This window comes from Boleophthalmus pectinirostris, unplaced genomic scaffold, assembly GCF_026225935.1.
Source record: "Boleophthalmus pectinirostris isolate CB_2022bp ecotype Guang Dong unplaced genomic scaffold, ASM2622593v1 HiC_scaffold_8, whole genome shotgun sequence".
Classification (NCBI taxonomy): domain Eukaryota; kingdom Metazoa; phylum Chordata; class Actinopteri; order Gobiiformes; family Gobiidae; genus Boleophthalmus; species Boleophthalmus pectinirostris.
Window position 1 is genome coordinate 17,807,585 of NW_026571515.1, and position 15,664 is coordinate 17,823,248.

Genomic DNA, 15,664 nt, shown 5'->3' on the forward strand with positions numbered 1-15,664 from the left:
GTAACGATATCTAAATCTCTGATATGATATGATATTTTCACGATATATATTTATTGTGATATTTTGTTGAGGCTCAAAACTGTGAAATATACAAAATTTTTCCTCTTAAAAAGACTTAATAAGATTTAAAAGTGCTTATAACAGTTATTTCTTCATGTAGTCTGCGCTGCAATGGAGCAAAGGATCATGGTCGATGTAGTTCCCTCTGTTTTTTTAGCTTTAGTTTTTTTGGAGAGTGGTCTGAATTAAAGCCAGGTCAGGCTGCAAGTGATGATGTCTGTCCCATGCAAAGAAATATTAACCAATCAAACTGGAAGGACAAAAAACATATTACACAATAAAGATATTCTGCAATTCCTCCACGGTAACAGCTGCTCCAGTGGTGGTCAGATCCGAGTCCCGAGGTTGCGCAGTGCTAAACCTGTCCAAGATCAAAACAAGGCTACATGTGGCACATCCATCAGTCTGGAGGGGGCAGTATTTTCAGACGCGACACGATCGTCCCTCCAGCAGGTCCGCTCGGCACAGACGGCGCGATGATTTACGGCTCCGTCAGAAATAGCACCACTTCCGATGTGTCCCGCTCCGCTTAGGCACCGCGACAAGTTTCCATGTGCGCTTTGGGCCGTCGGTGGGAAAGTCCAAAACCAGCACCAAGAAACTAGACTCCTACCGCCGCCCACTCAAACAGCTGAAGAGGTGTGAGGGTGAGGTGAAGACACGTGTGACCTGCTGTGGAAGATGGAAGAAACTGAAAAAATCACATCTATTTAACGTGGGGCTACAATGTTTTTGATTAATGATGTGGCATTAATAAAAACAAGTCAGCTTGTTTTGTTTTTAAAGTTGTTTGAAAGAAGCAGATCTTTTTCTTTATAGGTTTTTCTAGGCTTTTGAACAACTCTTTGGCATTAACGGATCCAAAAGATTCAGATCCCATAAAACAGCCGAAAGTCCCATCACTAGTTTTGATTTTCACACATGATTTTGTCAAATATAACTTGTCTATCTATAAGATCTGGCTATATTTGTCTAGAGCTGTCTATAAACATTCCTTTCTGTAACACTTTCTCGGGTAATTCAGTTTAATGGAGCATCTGACATGACACTTTTCAGTCCTTAAGAAACATTTCCAGCGCCCTCTTGTTCCAGGAATAGTGTGTGGTGGACAGTGTTGGGGAGTAACAGATTACATGTACCGCAGTTACGTAATCAGAGTACAAATTATGAGTAACTGTATTCAGTTACAGTTACAGTTTCAGTGAGTGGTAATTGGATTAACTTTACTTTGTAGAAATAAATGGATTACACGGCGGTATTTTCCTGTTTTCACATTTTGGGCTAAATCCTTTTTTTTTTCAGTATTTCTACTCATTGCTGAACACTAACCCAGGTCTAAAACCAGGACAAGGACTAAACCAGGACAAAACCAGGACAAAACCAGGACTAAACCAGGACTAAAACCAGGACTAAAACCAGGACTAAAACCAGGACTAAAACAGAACTAAAACAGGATTTAACAGGACTAAACCATGCTGTGTGGACCGTGTCTCCTCCTCCTCTTCTATCAATAATATTTTTTAATTTGGTTAAGTAACGTCTGGGCTTTTTATTTTCTTTTAGCAGACAAAACATCTTATGTTACGATATCCTAGTCTTTGCTTCTCTACAGCAAATCAAGTAATCCAAAGTATTCAGATTACGTTACTCACTTTAAGTAATTTAATGGATTACGTTACAAACTACATTTTGGGATGTGTAATCTGTAATCTGTAGGGGAATACATTTTAAAAGTAACCTTCCCAAACACTGGTGGTGGAGCAGCAGCTCTACTCTGAGCTCCTTAACCTTCACCAAGGAGGAAATATCTAGTGCTTAAAAATAGCGCATGGTCTGAAAAGCATCTGTATTTTAGACCACACCAGAAATAAGTGTTGGTTTCTATTCCTTCATTTATTTTTACTTTGCGCTTATATCACTGTGTGTGTCCTGGTTCAGGGGTGATGAGACTTGATTATATAATTGCTTTTCATTGGTCTTATTCTATTCATTTATTTCATCTTACAGGCGTATTTTTTATTTATTTATTTTATTTTTTTAATAGGCCATTTTGAGCACTTTCCACCCTAATGTTTGCTTTGATTGTTTATTGCTCTTGTTTTGGAATGTTGTTAATGTATTTCAGTTCATCACTGAAAGTGATCTGTGATGGAAATGTATATTGTAAGTTTAGTCTATCTTTGTATAAATGAATGTGATTTCAGTCAGAGACCCAGATCAGTTAAAGTTCAGCAGACACAACTGTCCCCATCCCACAGGAAACTGTAGTTTTACCTGTTTTCAAGTGTAAAAGTTGATTGACTTATGGCTGTGAAACAAAACGCGATCTGCTATGATTTGTATGTAACTTTGTATTTCTGGTATAAACAGTCAGAGCTCAGATGCTCTGGGGAGAGATGCAGGGAGACTTGCTTGGGATGGTCTTTGACCCGGACTGTCCCTGTCCTGTTTATCTTTTGTAATAAAGAATAAAATTTTTTTGGATTTCATAACTCACAATGCGTCCCAAAAAGCCTATTATTCATCAAGAGATATATATACATTTTCCACAACATTATCTGTCCTCAGATTCATCTGTAACAGTCTCCTCTCTGGTCTGTGTTTGCAGGGGACAGGCCCTGGAGCAGCTGGGGCCCAGGGACATACAAAGCACAGAGAACCCTGGAGAATACTGCTATGGTACAGCTCAGTGCAGCCCTCTTTACTGCTTCACTCACTCCAAACAGATCACACACAGAAGTGGATTTCACAAACAGCTTAACAGCATATTTAACAGCATTATAATCACACAGAACATAAATGTTCAGTTTACTTGTTTAGTTTCAGAGCAAATATACAAACACTTATCTCCAGTGTTCTGTGAGAGGCGGCCGCACGTGAAACCTATTTCTCACCGTGGACACGTTCAGCTCCACCAGATCCAAGGACACACACAGGTTTAGGCACTTTTCAGTCTTTTCCTCTCAACACAACTCAACTTAGTGTGTGGTTAATCTGACAGGCACATTGGTCGTCAAGACTAATAAAGTGAATCTGTCTTCAGTTACATGTTTTTTAATCTGCTCACATAAGCTCACATAAATAGAGGCCAATTCACACATCACTCTAGCATTTTAATCCTCGATTGTATTCCACAATTTTCACTGGCTTTCTCAGAACATATGATATTATTCCTATTGTACTGTATTCCCCATTGTATGATTCCAGGTGGCTACCATCCAGTGCAGATGGGTGATATTTTCAACAGGAGGTACCAGGTTCTATCCAAACTTGGATGGGGATATTATGCTACTGTGTGGCTGTGTCTGGACCTCAGGTACTGTGGAAATGGTAGTTCTAATCCTTTGACCTTCTTCCTCTATCCTTTTTCTCCCCGTGTTTGCCATTATTACCTTACAGTATAGTGAACATAAATATTGTTATTTACAAACAAACACAGTCACAAAATTGTGTTTTAAAATGTTAAAGTTTAAAACAAGTTTTAAAATGATGCCCTAGTTATTTGAATGTATATGTGGCTTGCTGTTGTGCAGGTCAGGTGGACATGTGGCAGTGAAAGTGCTGAAGAGTGGCCCTGGGTTTGCTCAGGCTGGACAAGATGAACTGGCTCTGCTCCGATGTGTCAGTCACAGTATTTACCACAATTCTTCTCCCCATTGAGCGTTAATACAATACATCTTTCTCAGTGTTTAATGTTTCTCACAGTGATTCCACCTTTGTTCTCAGGCTGGCAGTGCCACACATCGTAACTCACACAGCCAGAGGATAGTCCGACTGTTGGACGAGTTCAAAGTGGCTGGGGTCAATGGAGTCCGTATCTTACTGAAGAAATACATCATTTACAACCATTTTAAATAAACCACAACAGAACATAATGCATGACTTTGTCCTTAACATGACGCTCAGACATTTGCCTGGTCCTGGAGCTGATGGGCCCCAGTCTCCGCAGTGTGCTGTCGAGCTGTGGAACACCTGGATTGCCCCGACCTGTGGTCAAACAGGTCCTCACTCAGGTAAAATTATCATTCAACCTGCACACGCGCTGGGTTTTCATGCTTCATGCTTACATTCATCTGGACACTGATCTTAATTTTAAACATCGTTACTACATGTGCCTAACCTTAACCATAACCTGAACATATGCTAACCTATATCTGAACTTATATTACGCAATATTATATTATGCAATTTTCTGTTTTAATGTTGTTTCCTCATCAGAATCATACCCTGGGTTGTGTTTTGATTCATTCACAAACCCTGCATGTTTAGGCTGAGTTCTTCTCATAAATGGTAAACACTGTGTGTATGTTTGAAAAGGTTCTGCAGGGCCTGGCGTACCTCCACTTTCAGTGCAAAATCATCCACACTGACATCAAACCCGAGAACATCCTGCTGTGTGCAAACCAGACCAACTCTTCACCAGGAGGCACTGGCTGCTCCTCCGTCAACTCTGTCAACAACAACTTATCAGGTACTGTGAATCATAACTAATTACTTATAACTCCATAACTAATACTGGCATCTGTTTACTTACCAAACTCACCATCTGACTGTCCCTCCACCTTAGCTGACTATATATTTGTGAATTTCCATTAACCTGACTCAAAACCTTTCTATAACCTTACGAGCTGTCTACAATACTAATCTGTGACTAACCCTTTGACATGCTTAAAGGTACTATATTACACAGAATGGACTCTTGTGAGGTTTTACACTTATTGCAATGTTGTGACTTCCTCAAAAACATACCTGGAGTTGTGTTTAGCCGGTCTACATCTTCAAAGCTCAAAATTCTCTGTTCCACCTAGTGACGTCATGTAGTGGTAGTTTTCAAGTTAACAGCTCCTTTTACGTTGCCAGGCTGGCACCACCTAGTCCCTCCGCTCAATTGATTTTCTCTCCAGCAACTAGGTCAGGAATTGGAATACACTAGACGGTTTGCAAGAACCCCAGAAGTTGTAGACCGCACACCGGCCAATCAGCAAAGAGCTGTGAAGCCATGATCAAACTGCTTGTTCATGATCAAACTCAAGTGCCTGTCTGGGTCCCTTTTGTGGTACAGCACAACAGTAAACAAAGTGGTCGAGATGGATGTAGTCGAAGCCATACATTCTGTGTTGGCAATGATTCCCAAGATCGAGGATTTAAAGCCAGAACAAAGAGAACGTTTGGTGAATTTTATCAAGGGGAAAGACGTTATTGCCCTTCTTCCTATGAGATTTGGCGCATTACATACGTCACAACCAAATAGCAGCGATTGGTTAATTTTTTTTTTTTTTAAAGTACTCGCCTACCATCAAGCGAATGAATCCTAATGCTGGGAGGTTAGACGGTTTCCATGAAGTGAAACCAGCTGATGAATCAGGCTACCTTTTACCTTTACTTTAGTAGTACTTGGCCGTTTCAGCACTGAAGTTATCCAAATGAGCCCAGTGAAGGCGCATGGAGTTTAATAACACAATGAAGCGCTACCTGTGTCTTCAGATTGAGAGAAGAACTCAGCCTAAATATGCAGGGTTTGTGTGAATGAAACAAAACATAACTCCAGGTATGTTTGTGATGAGAAAACAACATTATAACACAGATCACAAAATATATTGACCCTACCAAGGTCTAACCACCTACAAAATAAGTCTTCAATCTTCATTTTGACTTATCTACCAAGTAACTACACCAATTTGGCAGCACTCCATCTTCCAGTTTAACTATATGGTAACTAAGGCTAGGCTAAACCTGCTCTCTTGAACGTGCATACTCTCTAGATTGAACATTGATATTTTAAGTACAGGTGGGTAAAAGGAAAATCCATAATTTCTTTTGTTGTGTATAGATGGAGACCAGATGTCCCTCCAGAGTCTGAAGCAGATAGAAGTGAAGATTGCTGACCTGGGCAGCTCCTGTTGGGTGGTCAGTCGCTGCTCTGCTCTCAGTCAGATGTAGCCAGTGTAAGATTAATGGAGGAGAAACACGAGTGCTGAGGAAGCTTCTGCAGATGGAGGGCTTGGAACTAAACTGTTTCTGATTCATGTATCCCATTCAGTAATACAGGCATGTAATTAGTAAATTGGCCTGAAGAGGAGGATTTCAAATAGGCACTGCAGCCATGTATAGAAGTACATAAAAGTAAGTCTGTCTAGTACAAAGTATCTGAAGACCAGTTTAATGTCAGACCCTGTATATCTGTCTATTTGAATATTTCTAACAGTGACTCATTCTCAAGTCTTACTGCATTATGTAGTAATACACTTCATGAAGTTTTATTATTATTAGTATTTATTATATTGTTTTTAATAGTAACTTTGAATCCCCTTTTCATTTATTTAGTTATGCTTTATTTCAGAATAGTCCCTCTAACATTTACAATTTGTTTTGGGCAAGTAGAGATTTACATTCTTATACAATGGAACATATAACATAAGTGAAATCATACTAGAAATGAAAATAACCACAACAGAAAATTTGCCTAAAAAGGAGTGGGAAGAAGAAAACGTATTTAATCCCACGCCCCTCTTCTAATCTAACACAATGAGCTTTCTTTTACATTTTTCAGACATTTTGAATTAAACTACAGGAACTGTTTATAAGTGTGAACAAAGAGTCACTGTTATAGCTTGGTAGTATAACATAAGCAAACCAACAATGGTACAATCTCAACGTTTTGTGGCCCCAGAGTGAACCACTTTGTTCATATTTTAGTGGTAGAGAAACCAGAGTACCTGAAGGATACACATGTCTTTATCTCTTTTTCCTGAGCAGTACAAGCACTTCTGTGAGGAGATCCAGACCCGGCAGTACCGCTCTCTGGAGGTTCTGGTGGGGCTGGACTATGGGCCTCCTGCTGACATTTGGAGCGTGGCCTGTATGGTCAGTTTCATTGTACAGTAGTTACACGTCCATACTCTTCTTATATTACAGATAACATGAGTCTCTGCTTCTTCAGACCTTTGAGCTTCTCACTGGAGACTCTCTTTTTGAGCCCAGAGCAGCCAACTCCTGCTCTCTGGAAGAAGGTATCACCTCACACCACCTCATGCTATTTTCTGATCGATGTTATAATGCTTCCTCATCACAAACATACCTGGAATTGTGTTGTGTTTTATTCACAGTAAAGCCCTATTTGCACGGGATTAGTGTTAACTGTGGATCTTTGGTGATTTGTAATAATTGTGGAGGATCCCATGCGAATATGCCATGTCTGTAATTTGTAAAGTAAAAATTCCGCTGCAAATTACCTACTATACTTCATCAAACACAGATGTCCGATGATAACACTAGTCCTGTGTGAATCTGCATCTCAGTGTTTGTTGCTCCTTTTCTATCTCTTTGTTTTTTTTCCTGTTATTTTCTCTTTCAATCAATGTGTCAGTGTCAAATAAATGTAAAATAGAATAATTTACAGACTTCTGTTATCCTGTGCGAATGTGTTGCAAGGAACACAGAGGTGGGGCGGCAATTTGCAAATTACAAGTCGTCCCCAGGTTGTACTTATCCCGTGCGAATAGGCCTTAACCCTATATTTAAGTTCCGTTTGAGAGTTCTTCTCTCAATGGTTAACACTCTTCACCTTGTGATGTCATGTGCTGCTCCGTACATCTTCACTAGAATCACTGTGATAATTTCAGCTCTAGAATTTCCAAACTGCACAAAAGGTTAAACGTAGCTGTTAACTTTAAAACTACTTCTTCATGACATCACAAGGTGGAGCAGAGCGTTTTGAACTTTAGAGATGTAGACAGACTAATGATAAACCTTTAAAGCAAAGTGCCCAGTGTACATTATAGAGCTAATGATAAAAGTACAGCACATAACCTGGCGTTCACCCCTGGCCGGTGCATTAGGATATGGCCCACAGTATAGACCAGGCCATAAAGGTGTATTGATTGTCTTCTCTCTTTCAGATCATATAGCTCAGATAATGATGCTGCTGGGTAAAATCCCTCCAGCCATCGCACTGACTGGAAAATACTCCGCAGAGTACTTCAACCGCAGAGGTCACTGAACATTACCAAGACTAGAGTTTCTATTACACTATTTGTACATTGAACCTGCAAACCCATCTTCCTTTTGTTTTTTGTTTCATGCAGGAGATTTGCTGAGAGTGGGTCCTGTGAGATCCTGGAAACTCTACGACGTCCTGGTGGAGAAATACCACTTCAGGTTGGAAGAGGCGTCAGACTTGTGTGACTTCCTGTTGCCCATGTTGGAGTATTATCCCGAGAGGAGAGCCACAGCTGTACACTGCCTCAGACACCCCTGGCTTTGCTCCTGACCACAGCAGGCCCTGAAGTGTTAAAGGTGCATCGTGTAACTTTTCTGGTGGAGGGTCCGTCACCTGCTTGTTTCTATAGCCTGGAATGTTCCGCAGTGTGACATTAAACAGATCTACCTTACATGTTTTCAATTACAGGTGGTTTTATAGCTCAGAAAACAGGTATTCTGACTCTCCACAGACCCGTAGAGGTGTGCAAAAATACTGAAATATCTATATCTTGAGCTACAATTGTGAAGACATTTTCATTGTTTTGATGAGTAAAATTGGTGTTTTTCATACTAACTGCACAAACTCAGTGGATTTAGTAGACTTAATAGACTTTTAGTATCACAGCCATTATTTTGCCTTTGTTTTTCACAGAACCGTTTTGAAATATATCGTATTGAATCATATTGAATCAAAAGTGCACTGCATCTAAAAACATATCGTATCGTGGCCTGCGTATCGAGGTATGTATCGTATCAGCAACTTCTTACTAATACCCAGCCCTCCCATTCCAGACTAAGCACTAACATCTCCATGAAGAAAAGCATTTGACGGACCCTCCACCAGAAAAGTTACACAATGCACCTTTAAAGTGTGTATGAAAGCTTTTCATATTTTTTTTTATAATCATGACTTTTTAGTGAGCTTGTACATGTGGGGAATATTGATCATAGTTTTACACCAGAATCAGTTTGTGAAGATTTTGTTTAATAAAACTGAATATTGCGTACCTGACCAGCCAGAACCACACACTTTGACAAAACTTTACAAAGATGAGTTGATCTAGAGCTGTATCCTGTCTCCCTGTTTTCAGAAGGTGTGCTTGACTGACAGGCAGATTAACCAATCAGAGAGACGCATGGTCCATTTGTGTCAAAAACAAATATGTGTCCTGACCTGTCGCTTTAAACACTCTGCCGGCTCAGGTTATTTTAAAAGGTGCTACGTAGATCATGTTTCTTATGTTTCCAAGTGACTTCTTTGTACTGTAGTTTAATCTTGCACTTTATACAACTGTTCAGAGAAAACTGTTGGTATTTTGTTTTAGGTGCCAGTGTAGCGATATTTCTATAATTTGATTTATACATCCCGTACTGGGGAAACAGTCCTTGTGAATTTCAATTTGATTTTTATTTGAATCTTTTGTACTATCACGTGTTTTAATTAAATGTAAAGAGAACAACTAAAGCCCCTCTCTTTCCTTTGTTGTACTGTTTATTATGGAAATAGACATAGTTAAAGACATTTTTACCAGAATGTATGAAAATATGTAAAATTCAAAAAAGAAAATGAAATCATTATTAGGAAAACATGCAAAACTCACTCTTAATTTTACAATATTGTCAACTGTTCATCTTCAAAACTGTTAATTTACAAAAACACTCTATATAAACATAATCTATCTATACATCTAATATTTTGTAACTTTTCTAGCGGTGATATCAGTGTTTTACCTTATGCAATATATAACAAATATGTATTTATGCATGTAATGTGTACTATAAAAAAACTACATGTTTAATAACTATTCACAATGTTAATCTAGAAGAGTCTAATTGGTTGTATGCACAGGACTGCAGAAAAACACTACAGGTCAAAAGTTTTAGAACACCCTAATTTTTCCAGTTATTTATTGCAGTTCAGTTTGTACAAGCTTGAAATGGTACAAAGGGAAGAACTGAACAGCCAGAGGTTAAGTGAAGATAAAAGATAATAAAACACAAGTTCAAGATCTGACAAAATTACCTCAGGAAAAAAGAACAAGACCTTGAAAACATGGAGTGTCCAGCACAGTGTCCAGACTTAAACCCCATCGAGCTGGTTTGGGATGAACTGGACAGAAGAGTGAAGCAACCTGCAAGTGCCACACAATTATGGGAACTTCTCCAACAGACTTGGGAAGAGGTTTCTAAAGAATATTTGATTTCTGTTGTAAAAAGAATGAGCCACGAGTGTGTTCAGCTGTTGTATCTGCCAAAGGTGGACACTTTCATGAATCAAAAGTTTAGAATACGTTTTGGTCAACAGTAAACAGTAAAGACCTGGAAAAAGTGTGGTGTTCTAAAACGTTTGACCGGTAGTGTATCAACTCTCTTTTGCTGCTCTGAACCCGTACACTGAGCACACAAATACCCATAGAAAATGCTGTATTTCTGTTCTGCCACTTGTAGTCTCCACTGGACTAACTCACTCAACTTAGTGCTGTTGAAACACTCCACACTGACATTTCACGGTGAAGTCTATTCAGAGCCAACAGAGACACTTTTTTAAACACTTCCATAGTGTTATATATTCTATGTTGTTCATCCAATCCAGCTGTAAGCCCTGCACTCCACCAGAGGCTTCTCTTTGTACACCACCCTGTATCCACACTGGGTCCTGATGCGCTGACACTTGTTGGGCCATGACGTGGGCTTCATTTGACTAAACAAAACAAAACAAAACAAAAAAAGATTTAAATTATACAGAAAAGTAGTAAGTATATCACACACAGATATATTTACTCACGTGATGCAGTAGGCCCCGAACTCATGGCAGTAACACTTGTCACAGCCGCGTCGAAATGTGTCTCCTGGTTTGTATAACTTATCTTTATGGGAGCAAATGCCTGGAATAGAAACGGTATGCTTACTAATCCAATAAATCATTGAGAATTGTGTGATTACAGTATAAATTGTACATTTAAACTGGGCACAATTTCAGAATACATCTCCTGACGCTTTGTAAAGTATAACCCAGGTCAGCAAAGGAGTGTGTTCCAGGGATAAGACAAATTATGAGTTATCATGTAAGACTTAGATAGAAATGCTCAAGAATTTTGTATTGCGATTTATGCAAGATTTAAGTATAAGTTATAGTTTTTTCTACAGGCATCCTTTTCCATAGTAGGACAATGAATGCATTAATGCTTTAAAGCTCAGGTATCTGATTTTTAAACGATAAAACAAGGGCGTTAGAATTTAAATCAATCAAACTTTTCACAAGCTCTCGCACATTACTAGAATTCACATGCATATATATTTTGGTCATAGCACAGTTTTAGAGCAGTTTTTCAGGTGGAAAAGTGAAGCAGGGTGGAGCACTCTTGCACAGCCAATCATCTCTCATCCCAAAGCATCGTAATGACTTCCATGGCTCTTTCTTACAACTTTGTTATCTATGAAATGTTTAATAATTAGTTTTCTCAGATAGGTAAATGCATAGGCCTGTCATAATTATTACTATATCGACTTATTGTTCAATATATGTTCATGTGTATGTTTTCTTTGTAAAAGTGGAGAGATATGGGGTATTTTTGTTGTTGATTTGAGCTGTGCAGGGTTGAATAACTAAAGTCTATAGCTAATTATTTCTACATTCTGCCATTTATTTGCCTTTTCAATGAACTGTGAATTTAAAAATAGTTTACTGGCATTATAGTTATTAAATTAGTAGCATAAAGCAGTTTAAACATGATCATTTATCATAATATATCTCTGTAGCAATATATCGTGCTTCAAAATATGTTATTGTGACAGGCCTAGTAATGCAGCTTTAATTTGATTTGGTGTAAAAAAAAAATAATGATAATGAAAAGATCTCACTATTTTGACAAGCTAAGCCCCCCAGAACCATCTAGAATAATAGAATAGAGTCCTGCTGAAGAGTTGAGTTGAGTGACCTTGTCCACTGTCTCTGTCCCTCCTGTGTCCCTCTGTGTCCCCTCTGTGTCCCTCTGTGTCCCTGTGTCCCTCTGTGTCCCTCTGTGTCCCTGTGTCCCTCTGTGTCCCTCTGTGTCCCCGTGTCCCTCCTCTGTGTCCCTCTGTGTGTCCCCTCTGTGTGTCCCTGTGTGTGTCCCTCTGTGTGTCCCTGTGTCCCTGTGTGTCCCTCTGTGTCCCTCTGTGTCCCTCTGTGTCCCTCTGTGTCCCTCTGTGTCCCTCTGTGTCCCTCTGTGTCCCTCTGTGTCCCCTCTGTGTCCCCTCTCTGTGTCCCTCTGTGTCCCTGTGTCCCTCTCTGTGTCCCTCTGTGTCCCCTCTGTGTCCCTCTGTGTCCCTCTGTGTCCCTCTGTGTCCCTCTGTGTCCCTCTGTGTCCCTCTCTGTGTCCCTGTGTCCCTCTGTGTCCCTCTGTGTCCCTCTGTGTCCCTCTGTGTCCCTCTGTGTCCCTCTGTGTCCCTGTGAGCACTCGGTCTCCATGGGACACTCTGTCACCTTGAGCTGGGATCAATATGAGCTCACGCTGGGCCCTGAACAGTCCCACTGGGAGGAGGAGTCACACCACAGGACCCCGGAGCTCCCCCTGTGGCCCAAACACGTCACTGCGCCGCATTGATTTCTGTGAGCTGTGCAGAATGCAGTGACCTCGGGCAAATCTACAAACTGAGAAGCCCATAATGTGGAGTCATAAATCAGACAAATGCTGTCCAAAATGTGCTCTTTGTGTTTAGAGTCCGCATAGCCTCCAGGTGGGACTGTGAGTTCTGTGTCCTCTACATGCAGGTTGGAGAATATTTGCTGTACTCAGTGAATAAGGGAATAAAAGAGGGAAAGCTTTTAGACTCTTTTTTTCTTTTTTTTTGACCTTTATTTAACCAGGATAGTCCTTCTGAGATTAAAGTGCCTATGACAGATTAGACTACGCATTTGATTAAAACGCATTTGATTATTTAAAATTTTTGTAAAACCATTCACTCTCTTTTTCCAATTTGTCAATCTTTTAAGCTTAAAAATTTACTTCCTTTTTGGAAATTGTGATATCACACTCAGGATTTCCTAACTGTTACTGAAAAAAAGTACTCAAACTACTAATGTACACAGAAATTATTATCTTACAAATGAAAATGTAAGAAAACACCTTTATTCTGTTGAAATCATGTTTAAAGTATCAGAAAATGATTGTATCTTAAGTGTGAAATATTGAATTCTCCCTAGTGTGAAGTCATCAATATGTTTGAATTCTACTTCCTGTTATTTTCAACACATTTTTCAACTTTTCTTCACAAACTGCTTCTTGATTTATTTAAAACCACCATTTATATTTTTATTAATAGTTATAATCCCACCAGATTAAGTCAAAACATGTCACACACACTTTAAGAATCTCTTTTTCAGGAGAGTGGCACGGGGAGAACATGCAAACTCCACACAGAGAGGCCCCTCACCCCAGAATCAAACCCAGGACCTACTTGCTGTGAGGCCAGAGCGCCAACTGCTTTGCCACTGTGCCACCGCCCTAAAACAATGACTTATAACGGACCCTTAACAGACACGCTTGGGATGGACTACCTGACATTAGGTTTAGTTTTATCAAGACTAAATATTTGCATTTCAAGTTTGAGAAATTACATTGTTAATATATCATAATTTTTGTTGACTTAAAAGTTGACTTAAAATGAAATAAAGACAATTACACTTGCACTGTCCATTGTAATTATCATGTGAACATATTTCTTAAGGACTAAACTGTTTCTCGGACATTGAGACATTGGTGGCTTGGATTTTTCAATATTTGGACACATTCTGTCAGATAAAATACTACATTAAAACAACAACTACAGTACTGTCTTCCACTGCTGTCATTACAATCGAGGTTTAGGAACATAGCACAACACATTTTTGCTAAATTACTACTTATACTGTTATTTCTAGTATTTTCTCAGCTGGTTCTAGACTACGATCACACAAACTGAGGCCAATGTGAGAGTAAAACTTACCTTTCATGTGGTACAGAGCGCCCTCAGTGTAGTGTGTGTCCAACAGCAGAATCACAGCAGCGCTCACAGAGAGCACAACCAGCTGAGCACTGCTGTAACTTCTCATGGTCCCAAACATGGAGGCAGAGGAAGAGTTATATTTGCCTTTATTGAGAAAAATGTCAGCTTTCTGTGAGCGAGTCCCTGTTATAATGGCAAAGTGACTGGTCTCTTATATTTATAGTCTTTTTCAGTGAACAGGAGGTGGTTTCAGCGCGTTTACAGTCATGTCCGACCAGTGTTTACATTTGGCAGTGTACCCAAGCGTGATAACTGTTAACTCGACGATGGCGGTTCACATGTGTGGCATTAAGATGTCCCCTGGGCCAGAGATGGTCAAATATCACAGCTGCATTATTTATGTATTTATTTATTTTGCATATATATAACATGACAATAAAAAAGCACACTAGACTGAAAAAGTAGGTGCTGTAAGAGGGAAAAAACCCAAAAGGGTCTCCACCTTATGAATACATAAAAATTGAACATTATAGCTGTGCATGACTAAAAATGACATTTGCACACCTTTTCAAACATGGATTAAAATACACAATTGAATGATTATCAAACATTATCATGAAATATTAAACATTTCCTCAAATTCTTTTTAAACAACAGTTTTGATCTGTCATCACACCAGTATGAAAACTGGCTCCACAATTTACAGCTTCTGTATTGGCAAAACTGAGCTCTTGATGTGCCCTAAAGCAGGGTGTCCAAACCTTTTTCACCAAGAACTACATACTGAAATATATTTAAAGCAAAAGGTCACACACCAGTGTTTGATACGTTGTGTAATTCAGATGAGTGGCTTGAACACAGATTTGATAGAGCCCCCATATCATCAGTAAAGTTTGGAACAGTAGTTTTAAGTCTGTTTTATGTATGTCATTGAGGTAATAGTCATAGAATTGCAGTACTTAAATTTGTACCTATGTTGAAATGTTTTACTTTGTCATGATACTAGAATTAATAATGTTCAGATTTCAATTCAGATCCGGAGCATAGCTTTTTCTTACATGAACCGGTTATGATCAGTTTTTTGAACATATTTTTTTTGAAGCATGGTGTATCTACATGCTTTAAAAGATCGTAATTTTATTGTATGAAGTCTAATTATCCTACCATGCCATTACAAGGTTTCTCACAAGATCAGCCAAGAATATAAGATGGCCCTTGTTAGAGTTGCAGAACATTTTCTTCATCACATAACTGATCATAATCACCAAATGGAGCTGCAAAACTGTTTTCTCCATTCCAAAAACTAATTTATACATTTATTATAATCATTTTGTGAGCTTTTAAAGTTGATAGCATTGTATCTTGTAATATTGTGAAAAAGAAAGAACTTCCTTTGCCCCGCCCCTCAGTAGATGCTGACTATAATATAAGACTCTTATGTTTGCTGACAACATGAAAATATAAGTCTTTATGCTGACGTTGTCTCCTGTGTGCACAAAATTGGTTTAAACACAGTGATCATAAAAACGCTGCTACACTAAAATCAAATATGCACAAAACACTGCAACTCAAAATCTATTTTTGTTTCCACTACAAAGCCTTAGAGTTTTGCAAATACAGGAGATGGGTACTCAAAAAACAAAAAGAGGATACACCG

General features: G+C 39.1%; 1 protein-coding gene across 1 annotated transcript; it reads left to right on the plus strand.

Moving 5' to 3' along the window:
- The first annotated feature begins 446 nt into the window (after positions 1 to 446).
- si:ch211-220i18.4 (SRSF protein kinase 3) lies at positions 447 to 8,335 on the plus strand. The gene is made up of 14 exons (XM_020922518.2): positions 447 to 513; positions 594 to 707; positions 2,431 to 2,518; positions 2,669 to 2,739; positions 3,268 to 3,376; positions 3,594 to 3,681; positions 3,787 to 3,874; positions 3,967 to 4,073; positions 4,378 to 4,531; positions 5,891 to 5,967; positions 6,817 to 6,924; positions 7,001 to 7,070; positions 7,959 to 8,051; positions 8,145 to 8,335. Exons 1-14 carry the CDS (start codon positions 447 to 449, stop codon positions 8,327 to 8,329), a joined length of 1,419 nt encoding a protein of 472 aa, XP_020778177.2. The 3' UTR covers positions 8,330 to 8,335.
- The last annotated feature ends 7,329 nt before the right edge of the window (positions 8,336 to 15,664 follow it).